This window comes from Bombina bombina, chromosome 4 (genome assembly GCF_027579735.1).
Source record: "Bombina bombina isolate aBomBom1 chromosome 4, aBomBom1.pri, whole genome shotgun sequence".
In the NCBI taxonomy this organism is placed as follows: Eukaryota; Metazoa; Chordata; class Amphibia; order Anura; family Bombinatoridae; genus Bombina; species Bombina bombina.
Window position 1 is genome coordinate 520,138,887 of NC_069502.1, and position 14,813 is coordinate 520,153,699.

The 14,813-nt window shown below is 36.5% G+C and overlaps 1 protein-coding gene across 1 annotated transcript in view; it reads left to right on the plus strand.

Annotated features, from left to right (window-relative positions):
- Positions 1 to 14,813, plus strand: part of KCNQ5 (potassium voltage-gated channel subfamily Q member 5) — a 433,357-nt gene that overhangs the window by 351,780 nt on the left and 66,764 nt on the right. The window contains exon 15 of the mRNA XM_053711999.1: positions 4,113 to 4,221. Within this exon, the coding sequence (XP_053567974.1) occupies positions 4,113 to 4,221 (109 nt within the window). The remainder of the gene's footprint in view (positions 1 to 4,112; positions 4,222 to 14,813) is intronic.

Here is a 14,813-nt window from a genome sequence, read left to right on the forward strand (position 1 = left end):
AAGCAGCTCAGTGGGTGGGCATTCCTACACGGGAGTGCTCAGAATACCGGAACAAAGCCAGTCCATCCTCTCTTACCCGAAGTAACAGGGCCCCACAGCGCAATAGTGGCAGGAGGAAACCGGAGAGCACCCGACACTCGAACGACATTGAGGCCATCTTTTATACCGGAGCGGCCCCCTGCACCCAAGCAACCCGGTCGGCACAGACCATTGCCCTCTCCCTCACCGATGCCTGAAAAGACCCGCCTGACTCATGGGGCAGCTCCACAACCCCAGGGAAGATACCGGATCATCTTTATATGCAGCTGAGTAACAAGCGACGATCCAGCATTGAGGGGTTGCTGAAACCATGGCTATTTTGCACAAGGTCTGACCCTCTTATCAGCTGCTGGCACGACACAGTCGGACTACCTAAGAGAGGCATGGGGTAATCAAAGATATGGACTTCCTTCCCTAAACATAGTTGTGAATATTCCTGTTCTATTTTAAGACCCATTTCTGCCCCTTGCCTTTTCTCTACTATCCCTACTGATTTATGCCTATATGTTCTTGGGCCTCATCTGCCTTTGTGGCCTTATATATATATATATATGTCTATGTGACACTACACTACCAAGCCGGCTGCAGCTATTACTGCACACGTGGACGCTCTACAGTTAAACTTTTCATAATTCCTTATACAGACATAGCTCAGATTTCACTAGCTCTCTCCTGTTTAATTCATTGCGGGGCCATATGTTGTTATACAGTAGGGATGGGTTGCAAGGTAGAGTTGATTTTGTGCATGTTCCCCTCACCTTTTGGGGGATCTCACTACCTAGCTATTGTTGATATTGCATAAGAGTCACTCTGTCTTATGTCTATGTTTAAACTTGTACTATATTCATAGCCAATTGTGCGCAACACTAAATGCATATGTGTTTTAAACAACATACCTACCAGATCTTTCTCTGTCCCCCCCCATCCTCTTTTGGAAATATGCACTATTGATATCCCTCTTTTCCCATACACCCTTCCATGATTACATGTCAATATTTTAATAGCTCTGTATTGCCCCTCCCTAGATAACTATTCTTAATACCCTCGCAATATCTTAACTTATTCCCTAGCCCAATCAGAAACCATATCATTAATTTTTACAGCACAGAATAATAACTAAAGGATGCCTGACTTATTAAGTAGCCCCTCCTGATTTAACTTACAAAAGATCTATAATCTATATAACTCACTAGAGTTCCTAAAAGCAAAATATACCCTCTGGGTTTCCCCAATAAGTCTTCTGTTCAGGAACACTTAGTTCAACAAACTTAGTGCATTACTTGTTTGAGCCAACTGTCTAACACCACCGAGACCTCCTGAGAGATTAAAGACACACAGTCATCGGCCGAATTTATTTCTAAATCCTCCTCACAGTTCCATTGCTCCTCCTTTGGTTCAGCATATAGTTGGCATGTTACACATGCAGTTTTAATAGCATCACAGCATAAGGTATTACAACTATTATATATTCTACTATTATCATTAGTGTCATACTTTAGATTTTTGCTCAGTGTTATAACCACTATCGTTAATCTTTATTGGTGCTACATTTCCAAAAGCGCTGCTTGTCTGCTGACTACTTAACTATAATCCCATGTCAATATTTATGTGTTAAGCCATTTAGTCACTCTCAAAGCAAAATCTGTGGAATATAAATAATAGCGTTGCGGAAAACACTCAAACTATCATATTAAGTGCTAGCTGACTACTAGCTAGACAGATGAGTAGCTTACCTATATAGACTCTAGAACAGTATCTTATACTTACATCTCATAGTTTATAGCTTGTACATGTAAAGTAACAATTCAGACAGGTAGTTAGGTTCCACATAACTTGTATTACTCATAAGTTACACTGATCTAGGTTTATTCTTATGTTTAGCCCTCCATGACGCAGATGTATATACTATATAGTGCTTTAAGTATGGACATTTAAATGTCATATACCTACCATACATTGAACAGGCAAGAATACTACCTCCTCCATTTGTGTCTATGCCCATATTTCTATGCCCATACCCCGTAATTAGCATATTCCCATTGATAAATTGTTGACTCATCCTCATATTTATCTTATGCATACCTACTAATAAGCCATATAATATTTTATCATGATTTCAACACAAGCTGGTAGATATACGTTAACTAGACCAAAACCCTGAATACTTATATGCTTTAGACCAACACTTACCAGTTTCTGCTGAAAAGGATACTTATACCTGATCTAACAGGACACGCCCCCCTCCTTTCCCCCCTCCCCTCTCTTCCCATATTAAGCGGCTCTTGTCCGCTGAACTCCTCCCCTACATAATTTGGCCCACATGTGGCCAGTCAAAAGCTAACTCCCTATCAGTCACCATCACTAGATTTTTGTTAATATAGGGACCATTAGATACGTGATACATAAAAAAAAAGAGGTTTCACTGTTATATGCCCTAGTTACTTATAATTACCGCAAACTAGCTTATATCTTCCAATCACAACTCTAGAAATAATTGACATAACCCATATCAGCGACTATTCTCTTACTATTGAGCCTTCTATGTTAAATAATTACAACCAATGTTTATATACATATGACACTGTTGCTAGTCCGACAATGATTATGAATGACAAATTGATACCTTAGGGTTCTATTTCAAGCTTATTGGATATATGCGAACTGTATAACTACTCATCACTTTTGCTCCGTTTCTGGGGCATATTTCATGTTGTATTACTGTTATTCTTTACCTCAATAAAAAAAATATATTTAAAAAACAAAAACAAAAAAAAAAACATATATTTTAAAAACTTGTTGAAACAAAAGTCTGGATTTTACTTCAATAACATAGCATCTGAGTACTCAGTTTATTATGTTAACAGGCAGTTTGTGTGTTATGTGTCTTTTACAAGTAGAGTACCCGAAGAAGGACCTTAGCATTATAGCATATCTTTTCCTTCCCAACAATTACAGGTACCACCTTTAAAGGACAACTAAACACAAGAGAACTGCATAATTAGTGAATGTATAACAAAAAGACAATGCAAAAGCATTGAATTTTAAATGAGTAGTAGACTTCTTTCTAAAAATTTTAAAGTTATAATTTTCTTTCCACTGCATGATGTCACACACATTAAAGGGACAGTAAACACCAGATTTTTTGTTGTTTAAAAAGGTAGATAATCCCTTTATTACCCATTCCCCAATTTTGCATAACCAACACAGTTATAATAATATACTTTTTACCTCTGTGATTATCTTGTATCTATGCCTCTGCAAACTGCCACCTTATTTCAGTTCTTTTGACAGACATGCATTTTTAGCCAATCAGTGCTGACTCCTAGGAGCTTCACCAAAAATAAACTGTGTCTTTGAAATAATTAAATAACAGTATTATGAAATGAATTACCTTAACAGTTTTAAAGGAGTTGCCCACAAGTTAGAAAAATGGTAGGCTAGAATGATGAATGTGTGTAAGCCACTCTTTGGTTTTCACTACAATATGTATGAAATTATGTCTGTTTTGCAAAATATATGTATGTGTTTTTTTCTGCTGTGCTGTCCTCTTTTGTATTATCACAGCCATACTCATGAGAAGTACCCACTTTTTCATAGAATTAAAAGGTGTTTTGTGTGTATACTGACTGTCCTTCTGGATGGGATCAGACTAATACTCTTCATAAGTGTTATTTGTGTGTGATTGTGTGTGCGTGTATATATATATATATATATATATATATATATTTATATAGGTACAAGTGAGCTAAAAGAGGCTGGATACGAATAGTTAACATACCATAAAAGAAAATACTAATTGAAACCTCACACTATTTTTGTTAGTTTTAGTAACTTTCCTTGAAATGTCAGCACTATGTCTTAAACTGTGAAGTTAGTGTTCTATCAGAAGGGCAATACGTATTCTTTTTTAGAAACAATAAGTTTGTTTTACATCCTTTATTTTATAATGCTCAAATAATATTTAAAGTACAGGTATTTATGTGTTTTGTATGAAGTTTAATAGGTCATAAAACTATGGTATTCAAAAACTCCTAGGTACAACCTTTTAGCTGGTGTCTGATTTTATCTTTTAGCTGACATCATCCTTGGAACTGAGGAAGCACATGATGAAAAAGGGTGTCATTGCGATGTATCAGTTGAAGATCTAACTCCGGCTCTTAAAACTGTCATTCGAGCAATTAGGTATGTACAAAATAAAGACTTTGGAAATATGTCAGATATTCTTTGCTATTAGTTTCTTTACTTTTCTTCACTGCACAAAAAAGAAAGCTTCAAAACCATTAAACGTGTACATATTAGGGGAAAATATGTAATGTGGGAGCTGCATTTAAATATTTTTTTCCCCTTGAAATATAAAGACTGAGAATGTTGGGTAATTAAAGTACAACACTGGTTTTTAAGGTTTCATTATTTTCTTTTTTTTTTTGCCCTTTGACACACCTATTCAAATCTAATATACTTACAGTTGAGCTTAAATGAATCCCATTAAAAATGGTGACCCGTTTAACATAAGCAATCATATCCCTGAATTCTATTTCTAGCCAGAAATGTATCCAAACTATTTTTAAACATATCTAAGGTATTGGCATTCACTACCTCCTTTGGTAGTAAGTTCCACAGTTTGAAAAGTGAAAAGTAACCATATAAATTGTATTGGCCTCAAATTTGAATACCATGGAATAAAATGAACTAACCATTTCAATTGACTCATAAAAGATTTAAATAAAAAAATTGTTTCATACCATCTCTGTCCGGTCTCCATTATTTGTAAAAATGTTTCTACTATATGTAGGGGTCTGTAAATAATCGCCTAGATTACGAGTTTTGCGGTAACATGGGTGTGTTGCTAAAGAGCACCCCTAATCTTACACTTATTAACCCCTAATCTGCCGCCCCCGCTATCGCTGACACCTACATTATATTATTAACCCCTAATCCGCCGCTCCGGACTCCGCCGCCACCTACATTATACTTATGAACCCCTAATCTCATGCCCCCAGCATTGCCGACACCTACATTATATTTATTAACCCCTAATCTGCCCCCCCCCCCAACGTCGCCGCAACTATATTAAATTTATTAACCACTAATCTGCCGCCGCCAACGTCGCCGCCACTACTATAAATTTATTAACCCCTAAACCTAAGTCTAACCCTAACTCTAAACTCCTAACTTAAATATAATTTAAATTAAATGAAATAAATTTACCATAATTAAATAAATTAATCTTATTTAAAACTAAATACCTATAAAATAAACCCTAAGATAGCTACAATATAACTAATAGTTACATTGTAGCTAGCTTAGGATTTATATTTATTTTACAGGCAACTTTGTATTTATTTTAACTAGGCAGAATAGTTATTAAATAGTTATTAACTATTTTATAACTTCCTACTTAAAATAAGTACAAAAGTACCTGTAAAATAACTCCTAACCTAAGTTACAATTACACCTAACACTACACTATAATTAAACTAATTACCTAAACTATCTACAATTAATTACAATTAAATTAAATAAACTAAATTACGGGGAAAAAAACACTAAATTACAGGAAAGAAAAAAAGAATTACAAGGATTTTAAACTAATTACACCTAATCTAATCCCCCTAATAAAATAGCCCCCCAAAATAATAAAATTCCCTACCCTATACTAAATTACATTTTGCGGGGTATTGCCCCAAAGTAATCAGCTCTTTCACCTGCTCTTTCACCTGTAAAAAAAATAACCCCCCCCCAACATTAAAATCCACCACCCACACACCCAACCAACCCAACCCTACTCTATTACAAGGATTTTAAACTAATTACACCTAATCTAATCCCCCTAATAAAATGATCCAATCAGCCAATAGGATTGAGCTTGCATTCTATTGGCTGTTCCAATCAGCCAATAGAATGCGACCTCAATCCTATTGGCTGATTGTATCAGCCAATAGGATTTTTCCTACCTTAATTCCGATTGGCTGATAGAATCCTATCAACCAATCGAATTTCAAGGGACGCCATCTTGGATGACCGCATTTGAAGGAACCTTCATTCTTCGCTTGGACTTCGTTTGAAGAGGATGATCCTCGCTGGCTGGATTGAAGATGGCCTGCTCCGCTCCGGATGAAGATAGAAGATGCCGTCTGGATGAAGACTTCTGCTGCTTGGAGGACCTTTTCTGCCCGGATTGGATGAAAACTTCTGCCCCTCTGGAGGTCCACTTGTGCCCGGCTGGGTGAAGATGGCTCAAGGTAGGGTGATCTTCAGGGAGGTAGTGTTAGGTTTTTTTAAGGGGGGATTGGGTGGGTTTTAGAGTAGGGTTGGGTGTGTGGGTGGTGTGTTTTAATGTTGGGGGGTATTGTATTTTTTTTACAGGTGAAAGAGCTGATTACTTTGGGGCAATGCCCCGCAAAAGGCCCTTTTAAGGGCTATTTGTAATTTAGTATAAGGTAGCGAATTTTATTATTTTGGGGGGCTTTTTTATTTTGTTAGGGGGATTAGATTAGGTGTAATTAGTTTAAAATCCTTGTAATTCTTTTTTTATTTTCTGAAATTTAGTGGGGGTTTTTTTCCGTAATTTAGTTTATTTAATTTAATTGTAATTAATTGTAGGTAGTTTAGGTAATTAGTTTAATTATAGTGTAGTGTTAGGTGTAATTGTAACTTAGGTTAGGGTTTATTTTACAGGTACTTTTGTACTTATTTTAACTAGAAAGTTATTAAATAGTTAATAACTATTTAAAAACTATTCTACCTAGTTAAAATAAATACAAAGTTGCCTGTAAAATAAATATACATCCTAAACTAGCTACAATGTAACTATTGGTTATATTGTAGCTATCTTAGGGTTTATTTTATAGGTAAGTATTTAGTTTTAAATAGGATTAATTTATTTAATTGTAGTAATTTTATTTTGTTTTAATTAAATTATATTTAAGTTAGGGGGGTTAGACTTAGGGTTAGACTTAGGTTTAGGGGTTAATAAATTTAATATAGTAGCGGCGATGTTGGGGGCGGCAGATAAGGGGTAAATAAATGTAGATAGGTGTCGGCGATGTTAGGGACGGCAGATTAGGGGTTAATAAAATTTAACTAGTGTTTGCGAGGCGGGAGTGCGGCGGTTTAGGGGTTAATATATTTATTAAAGTGTCTGCGATGTCCGGTCGGCAGATTAGGGGTTAAATAATTTATTTAAGTGTTTGCGATGTGGGGGGGGGGCTCGGTTTAGGGGTTAATAGGTAGTTTATGGGTGTTAGTGTACTTTGTAGCACTTTAGTTAAGAGTTTTATGTTACGGCGTTAGCCCATAAAACTCTTAACTACTGACTTTTAAATGCGGCAGGAGTCTTGACAGGAGAGGGTCTACCGCTCACTTCTTCCATGACTCGTAATACCGGTGTTAGGTAAATCCCATTAAAAAAATAGGATACGCAATTAACGTAAGGGGATTTGCGGTAAGCTCAAGTCGCGGAAGAAAAGTGAGCAGTACACCTGTACCTGCCAGATTCGTAATACCAGCGGGCGTTAAAAAGCAGCGTTGGGACCTCTCAACGCTGCTTTTAAAGGCTAACGCAAGACTCGTAATCTAGATGATAGTATCCAGCAAGAAACAAAATATTAAATGTGATGCATCCATTACAATAGGGCTCACAAAAATATCTTAATTTAAAAATTTAATAAAATTAATAAATGAAATAAAAATATTGCATTTAAAATTGTAAACATTATTCTGCAAAAATCATATTTATGGAAAAATTTTTAATTCATATTGAAATTACACAGGAAATAAGATGCACAATAGAAATCGTAATAAAACTACACTACACATGCAAAAACACGCAGTGAAATTCCTAATACAAAATTCAAAGTGCTTTGTTTTCCTTATTGTAAAATGAGTTTACCTACCTCTGCTAATGGACTGAACATGGGCGTAGATAAAATTTCTCTGTCAGGTCTGGAGTATCCTTTTAAGATTTTCTCCTTGCAGATCTTGATTTTTTTTGCCACCTTTCAGTTTGTGAGACTGTCAAAATATTTAAAACACTTTGGCCTAGATTTAGAGTTTGGCGGTAGCCGTGAAAACCAGCGTTAGAGGCTCCTAACGCTGGTTTTAGGCTACCGCCGGTATTTGGAGTCAGTCAGGAAAGGGTCTAATGCTCACTTTTCAGCCGCGACTTTTCCATACCGCAGATCCCCTTACGTCAATTGTGTATTCTATCTTTTCAATGGGATCTTTCTAACTCCGGTATTTAGAGTCGTGGCTGAAGTGAGCGTTAGAAATCTAACGACAAACTCCAGCCGCAGAAAAAAGTCAGTAGTTAAGAGCTTTCTGGGCTAACGCCGGTTTATAAAGCTCTTAACTACTGTGCTCTAAAGTACACTAACACCCATAAACTACCTATGTACCCCTAAACCGAGGTCCCCCCACATCGCCGCCACTCGATTACATTTTTTTTAACCCCTAATCTGCCGACCGCCACCTACGTTATCCTTATGTACCCCTAATCTGCTGCCCCTAACACCGCCGACCCCTGTATTATATTTATTAACCCCTAACCTGCCCCCCACAACGTCGCCGCCAGCTACCTACAATAATTAACCCCTAATCTGCCGACCGCAAAGCGCCGCTACTTACGTTATCCTTATGTACCCCTAATCTGCTGCCCCTAACACCGCCGACCCCTATATTATATTTATTAACCCCAAATCTGCCCCCCACAACGTCGCCTCCACCTGCCTACACTTATTAACCCCTAATCTGCCGAGCGGACCGCACCGCTATTATAATAAAGTTATTAACCCCTAATCCGCCTCACTAACCCTATAATAAATAGTATTAACCCCTAATCTGCCCTCCCTAACATCGCCGACACCTAACTTCAAACATTAACCCCTAATCTGCCGACTGGAGCTCACCGCTATTCTAATAAATGTATTAACCCCTAAAGCTAAGTCTAACCCTAACACTAACACCCCCCTAAGTTAAATATAATTTAAATCTAACGAAATTAATTAACTCTTATTAAATAAATTATTCCTATTTAAAGCTAAATACTTACCTGTAAAATAAATCCTAATATAGCTACAATATAAATTATATTTATATTATAGCTATTTTAGGATTTATATTTATTTTACAGGTAACTTTGTATTTATATTAACCAGGTACAATAGCTATTAAATAGTTAAGAACTATTTAATAGCTAAAATAGTTAAAATAATTACAAAATTACCTGTAAAATAAATCCTAACCTAAGTTACAATTAAACCTAACACTACACTATCAATAAATAAATTAAATACAATACCTACAATTATCTACAATTAAAACTAACATTACACTATCAATAAATTAATTAAATACAATATCTACAAATAACTACAATGAAATAAACTAACTAAAGTACAAAAAATAAAAAAGAACTAAGTTACAAAAAATAAAAAAATATTTACAAACATCAGAAAAATATTACAACAATTTTAAACTAATTACACCTACTCTAAGCCCCCTAATAAAATAACAAAGCCCCCCAAAATAAAAAAATGCCCTACCCTATTCTAAATTACTAAAGTTCAAAGCTCTTTTACCTTACCAGCCCTGAACAGGGCCCTTTGCGGGGCATGCCCCAAAGAATTCAGCTCTTTTGCCTGTAAAAAAAAACACATACAATACCCCCCCCAACATTACAACCCACCACCCACATACCCCTAATCTAACCCAAACCCCCCTTAAATAAACCTAACACTAAGCCCCTGAAGATCTTCCTACCTTATCTTCACCATACCAGGTTCACCGATCGATCCAGAAGAGCTCCTCCGATGTCTTGATCCAAGCCCAAGCGGGGGGCTGAAGATGTCCATGATCCGGCTGAAGTCTTCATCCAAGTGGGAGCTGAAGAGGTCCATGATCCGGCTGAAGTCTTCTATCAACGGCATCTTCAATCTTCTTTCTTCCGGATCCATCTTGCAGACCTCCGACGCGGAAAATCCTGCTGGCCCGACGGACTACCGACGAATGAAGGCTCCTTTAAGGGACGTCATCCAAGATGGCGTCCCTCGAATTCCGATTGGCTGATAGGATTCTATCAGCCAATCGGAATTAAGGTAGGAATATTCTGATTGGCTGATGGAATCAGCCAATCAGAATCAAGTTCAATCCGATTGGCCGATCCGATCAACCAATCAAATTGAGCTCGCATTCTATTGGCTGATCGGAACAGCCAATAGAATGCAAGCTCAATCTGATTGGCTGATCGGATCAGCCAATCGGATTGAACTTGATTCTGATTGGCTGATTCCATCAGCCAATCAGAATATTCCTACCTTAATTCCGATTGGCTGATAGAATCCTATCAGCCAATCGGAATTCGAGGGACGCCATCTTGGATGACGTCCCTTAAAGGAGCCTTCATTCGTCGGTAGTCCGTCGGGCCAGCAGAATGTTCCGCGTCGGAGGTCTGCAAGATGGATCCGGAAGAAAGAAGATTGAAGATGCCGTTGATAGAAGACTTCAGCCGGATCATGGACCTCTTCAGCTCCCGCTTGGATGAAGACTTCAGCCGGATCATGGACATCTTCAGCCCCCCGCTTGGGCTTGGATCAAGACATCGGAGGAGCTCTTCTGGATCAATCGGTGAACCTGGTATGGTGAAGATAAGGTAGGAAGATCTTCAGGGGCTTAGTGTTAGGTTTATTTAAGGGGGGTTTGGGTTAGATTAGGGGTATGTGGGTGGTGGGTTGTAATGTTGGGGGGGGGTATTGTATGTGTTTTTTTTACAGGCAAAAGAGCTGAATTCTTTGGGGCATGCCCCGCAAAGGGCCCTGTTCAGGGCTGGTAAGGTAAAAGAGCTTTGAACTTTAGTAATTTAGAATAGGGTAGGGCATTTTTTTTATTTTGGGGGGCTTTGTTATTTTATTAGGGGGCTTAGAGTAGGTGTAATTAGTTTAAAATTGTTGTAATATTTTTCTGATGTTTGTAAATATTTTTTTTTATTTTTTGTACTTTAGTTAGTTTATTTTATTGTAGTTATTTGTAGATATTGTATTTAATTAATTTATATATAGTGTAGTGTTAGGTTTAATTGTAGGTAATTGTAGGTATTTTATTTAATTAATTTATTGATAGTGTAGTGTTAGGTTTAATTGTAACTTAGGTTAGGATTTATTTTACAGGTAATTTTGTAATTATTTTAACTATTTTAGCTATTAAATAGTTCTTAACTATTTAATAGCTATTGTACCTGGTTAAAATAAATACAAAGTTACCTGTAAAATAAATATAAATCCTAAAATAGCTATAATATAAATATAATTTATATTGTAGCTATATTAGGATTTATTTTACAGGTAAGTATTTAGCTTTAAATAGGAATAATTTATTTAATAAGAGTTAATTAATTTCGTTAGATTTAAATTATATTTAACTTAGGGGGGTGTTAGTGTTAGGGTTAGACTTAGCTTTAGGGGTTAATACATTTATTAGAATAGCGGTGAGCTCCAGTCGGCAGATTAGGGGTTAATGTTTGAAGTCAGGTGTCGGCGATGTTAGGGAGGGCAGATTAGGGGTTAATACTATTTATTATAGGGTTAGTGAGGCGGATTAGGGGTTAATAACTTTATTATAATAGCGGTGCGGTCCGCTCGGCAGATTAGGGGTTAATAAGTGTAGGCAGGTGGAGGCGACGTTGTGGGGGGCACATAAGGATAACGTAAGTAGCGGCGCTTTGCGGTCGGCAGATTAGGGGTTAATTATTGTAGGTAGCTGGCGGCGACGTTGTGGGGGGCAGGTTAGGGGTTAATAAATATAATACAGGGGTCGGCGGTGTTAGGGGCAGCAGATTAGGGGTACATAAGGATAACGTAGGTGGCGGTCGGCAGATTAGGGGTTAAAAAAATGTAATCGAGTGGCGGCGATGTGGGGGGACCTCGGTTTAGGGGTACATAGATAGTGTAGTGTTAGGTTTAATTGTAACTTAGGTTAGGATTTATTTTACAGGTAATTTTGTAATTATTTTAACTATTTTAGCTATTAAATAGTTCTTAACTATTTAATAGCTATTGTACCTGGTTAAAATAAATACAAAGTTACCTGTAAAATAAATATAAATCCTAAAATAGCTATAATATAAATATAATTTATATTGTAGCTATATTAGGATTTATTTTACAGGTAAGTATTTAGCTTTAAATAGGAATAATTTATTTAATAAGAGTTAATTAATTTCGTTAGATTTAAATTATATTTAACTTAGGGGGGTGTTAGTGTTAGGGTTAGACTTAGCTTTAGGGGTTAATACATTTATTAGAATAGCGGTGAGCTCCAGTCGGCAGATTAGGGGTTAATGTTTGAAGTCAGGTGTCGGCGATGTTAGGGAGGGCAGATTAGGGGTTAATACTATTTATTATAGGGTTAGTGAGGCGGATTAGGGGTTAATAACTTTATTATAATAGCCAGCGTTAGCTACGCGGGTCGTTACCGACAAAACTCTAAATCTAGCCATTTTTACCTTAAAAGAAAAAACACATGTACCCGGAAATAGAGACGATTATAAGGTACTGTTTGCTGAAAACAGAATCATCTAGTTTGTATTGGCTGCAGGATTTTATCTTTAAATTGTGCTACTGTGCTCTCCCCACAGTAGTTTCCCTTTCCAACGAACTCCATTACTTTCTAAGACAGAGAGACATCTTGTAGCTTGCAGGGACAGACATTTTATTTTTAGATAATTCCCTGAGAGCAGTCCCTGTGATTGTCAATGCAGTTGTTCACATCTGGCCCTACTGTTGTTGTTTTTAGTCCTTTAACTTGGTTTAGCAGTGTTCTTGAGCAATATTCTACTCTGAGACTTCCAGTGTTTACATACTAGATAATAGGTTACAATGCCTTATAGTTTTTTTTTTTTTTTTTCTGGCTGAGCAGTTGGTCATACTGCATAAAATTAATTAGAATAAAAAAAAAATTATGCACGTAAATAAAACATATTTTGTGAACAGTATTGCTCTAAAAAAACATATTGAGATGGTATTCAGTCAGTCAATAGGAAATAGAAAAAGACACCTTTACTGTTTCTTGTATACTAACAACATCACAGTGTGATTCTGTTAAGTGCAAAGCATGTTTAAAAGGATCATGTATACGCCAAGATGAAATGTTGAAGGGATATGAAACCCACATTTTTTTCTTTCATGATTCAGATAGAGCATGCAATTTTAAGCAACTTTCTAAATCCAATCCAATCCAATTAGCAAGTGCTACTCAAGGCTTTGAACCAAAAATGGGCCAGCTCCTAAGCTTACATTCCTGCTTTTCAAATAAAGATACCAAGAGATTGAGGAAAAATTGATAATAGGAGTAAATTAGAAAGTTGCTTAAAATGGCATGCTCTATCTACATCATGAAAGAAAACATTTGGGTTACATATCCCTTTAATAGGTGAAAGGAAAATAAGGTCAAAAGCAGTAGAATGATGGCTTGTAGAGAAGAAAGAACAAGTGACAAGAACAAAATGCCACAATAAATTAATGGCATAAATGTCCAGCATTGACTCTCCAGTAATAAAAGCAACCAAGTAAGTTGCAGCTATAAGACAGATATAGGAAACCTCTGGAGGGGATACATACAGCAACAATATTATTAAAATAAATGTAAAGAAAGGAAGTGAGAAGAGATGGAAAAATAACTCTAACCTAGGCAGTGTTCCCTTCTGTGTGGCAGCAAATAAATAGCCAGGTCTTTCAACAAAATAGCTGACAAAAATGAGCAAGAATAAGACTTTCCAATCAACTGTAGCTCAGACAATTGAACAAAACTTAATGTAAACATTTCACTAGTAAAATCCTAACATGATAGGATATAAATTAGTAAAACAAAGCTCTTACCATAACATGTTTAAATATATAAAAGGAGATAAAAGTATGGTAAAAACCTTGTAAAATAAGTAAATTATGTGGAGTTATAAGTTTGTAGGCTCATCTAAGACTTTATAAATGTCCTGAAAATAGAAGACACATAACCTAAAAGCCTAAATAAAAAAGCTGGTAATGAACATCATTAAGAGGATAAAGAATACACAAAGCCAGTTCAGGGTTGCCACTATGGGACAGTCCGTTGTGTGCATGTGACAATTTGTTGGATGAAGACTATAGCAGTCGCTGGCATCTTCTGAATTATAAAGCAGGTGAGATCCACCACCCTGTAGAGTATGAACTATTCTTGGCCTCCTCAATGGGAAGCAAAAGCCCAGTCTTATAAGGCTTGATGAATGGATGAATATTTATGTTGTCTAACAAAGATATAAAACAATGTTTCTTTCTTGTGAGACATTTACGAGCATGTCTTGATGAATCATCTAGATAAAGCATCTAGAATAGCTCGAAAGTATAAATAATTAAGTCAGCAAAAATGTTCTAATAAATAATTCTAAAATGGACATTCTCCTGACTTAAGCAAGTCTCCAATGACCAATGGTGAGTGGGGAAAAGTGCTAAAAGAGATGAATAATTATACTGACTTACCACCCTATAAAAAATGTGAAACAGTATAAATAACAGGTGTGTTACAGAAGGTGTGTAGATTGTTGCAGGAAACAACAAGGGCTTGTATTTTCCCCACCTCTGTCAGTCGTTTTGTATGAAAATGCTATTTAAAAAAAAACAAGTAAACTTGTTTCAGCCACACAAAGTCACTCTTAAACACAGTACAAACTATGTTGCTGGCAAATCCCATTTCAAGCAATGGAGCAAAAGTGGCACACACAGAAGAATATATCTGCATGTATTTTATGG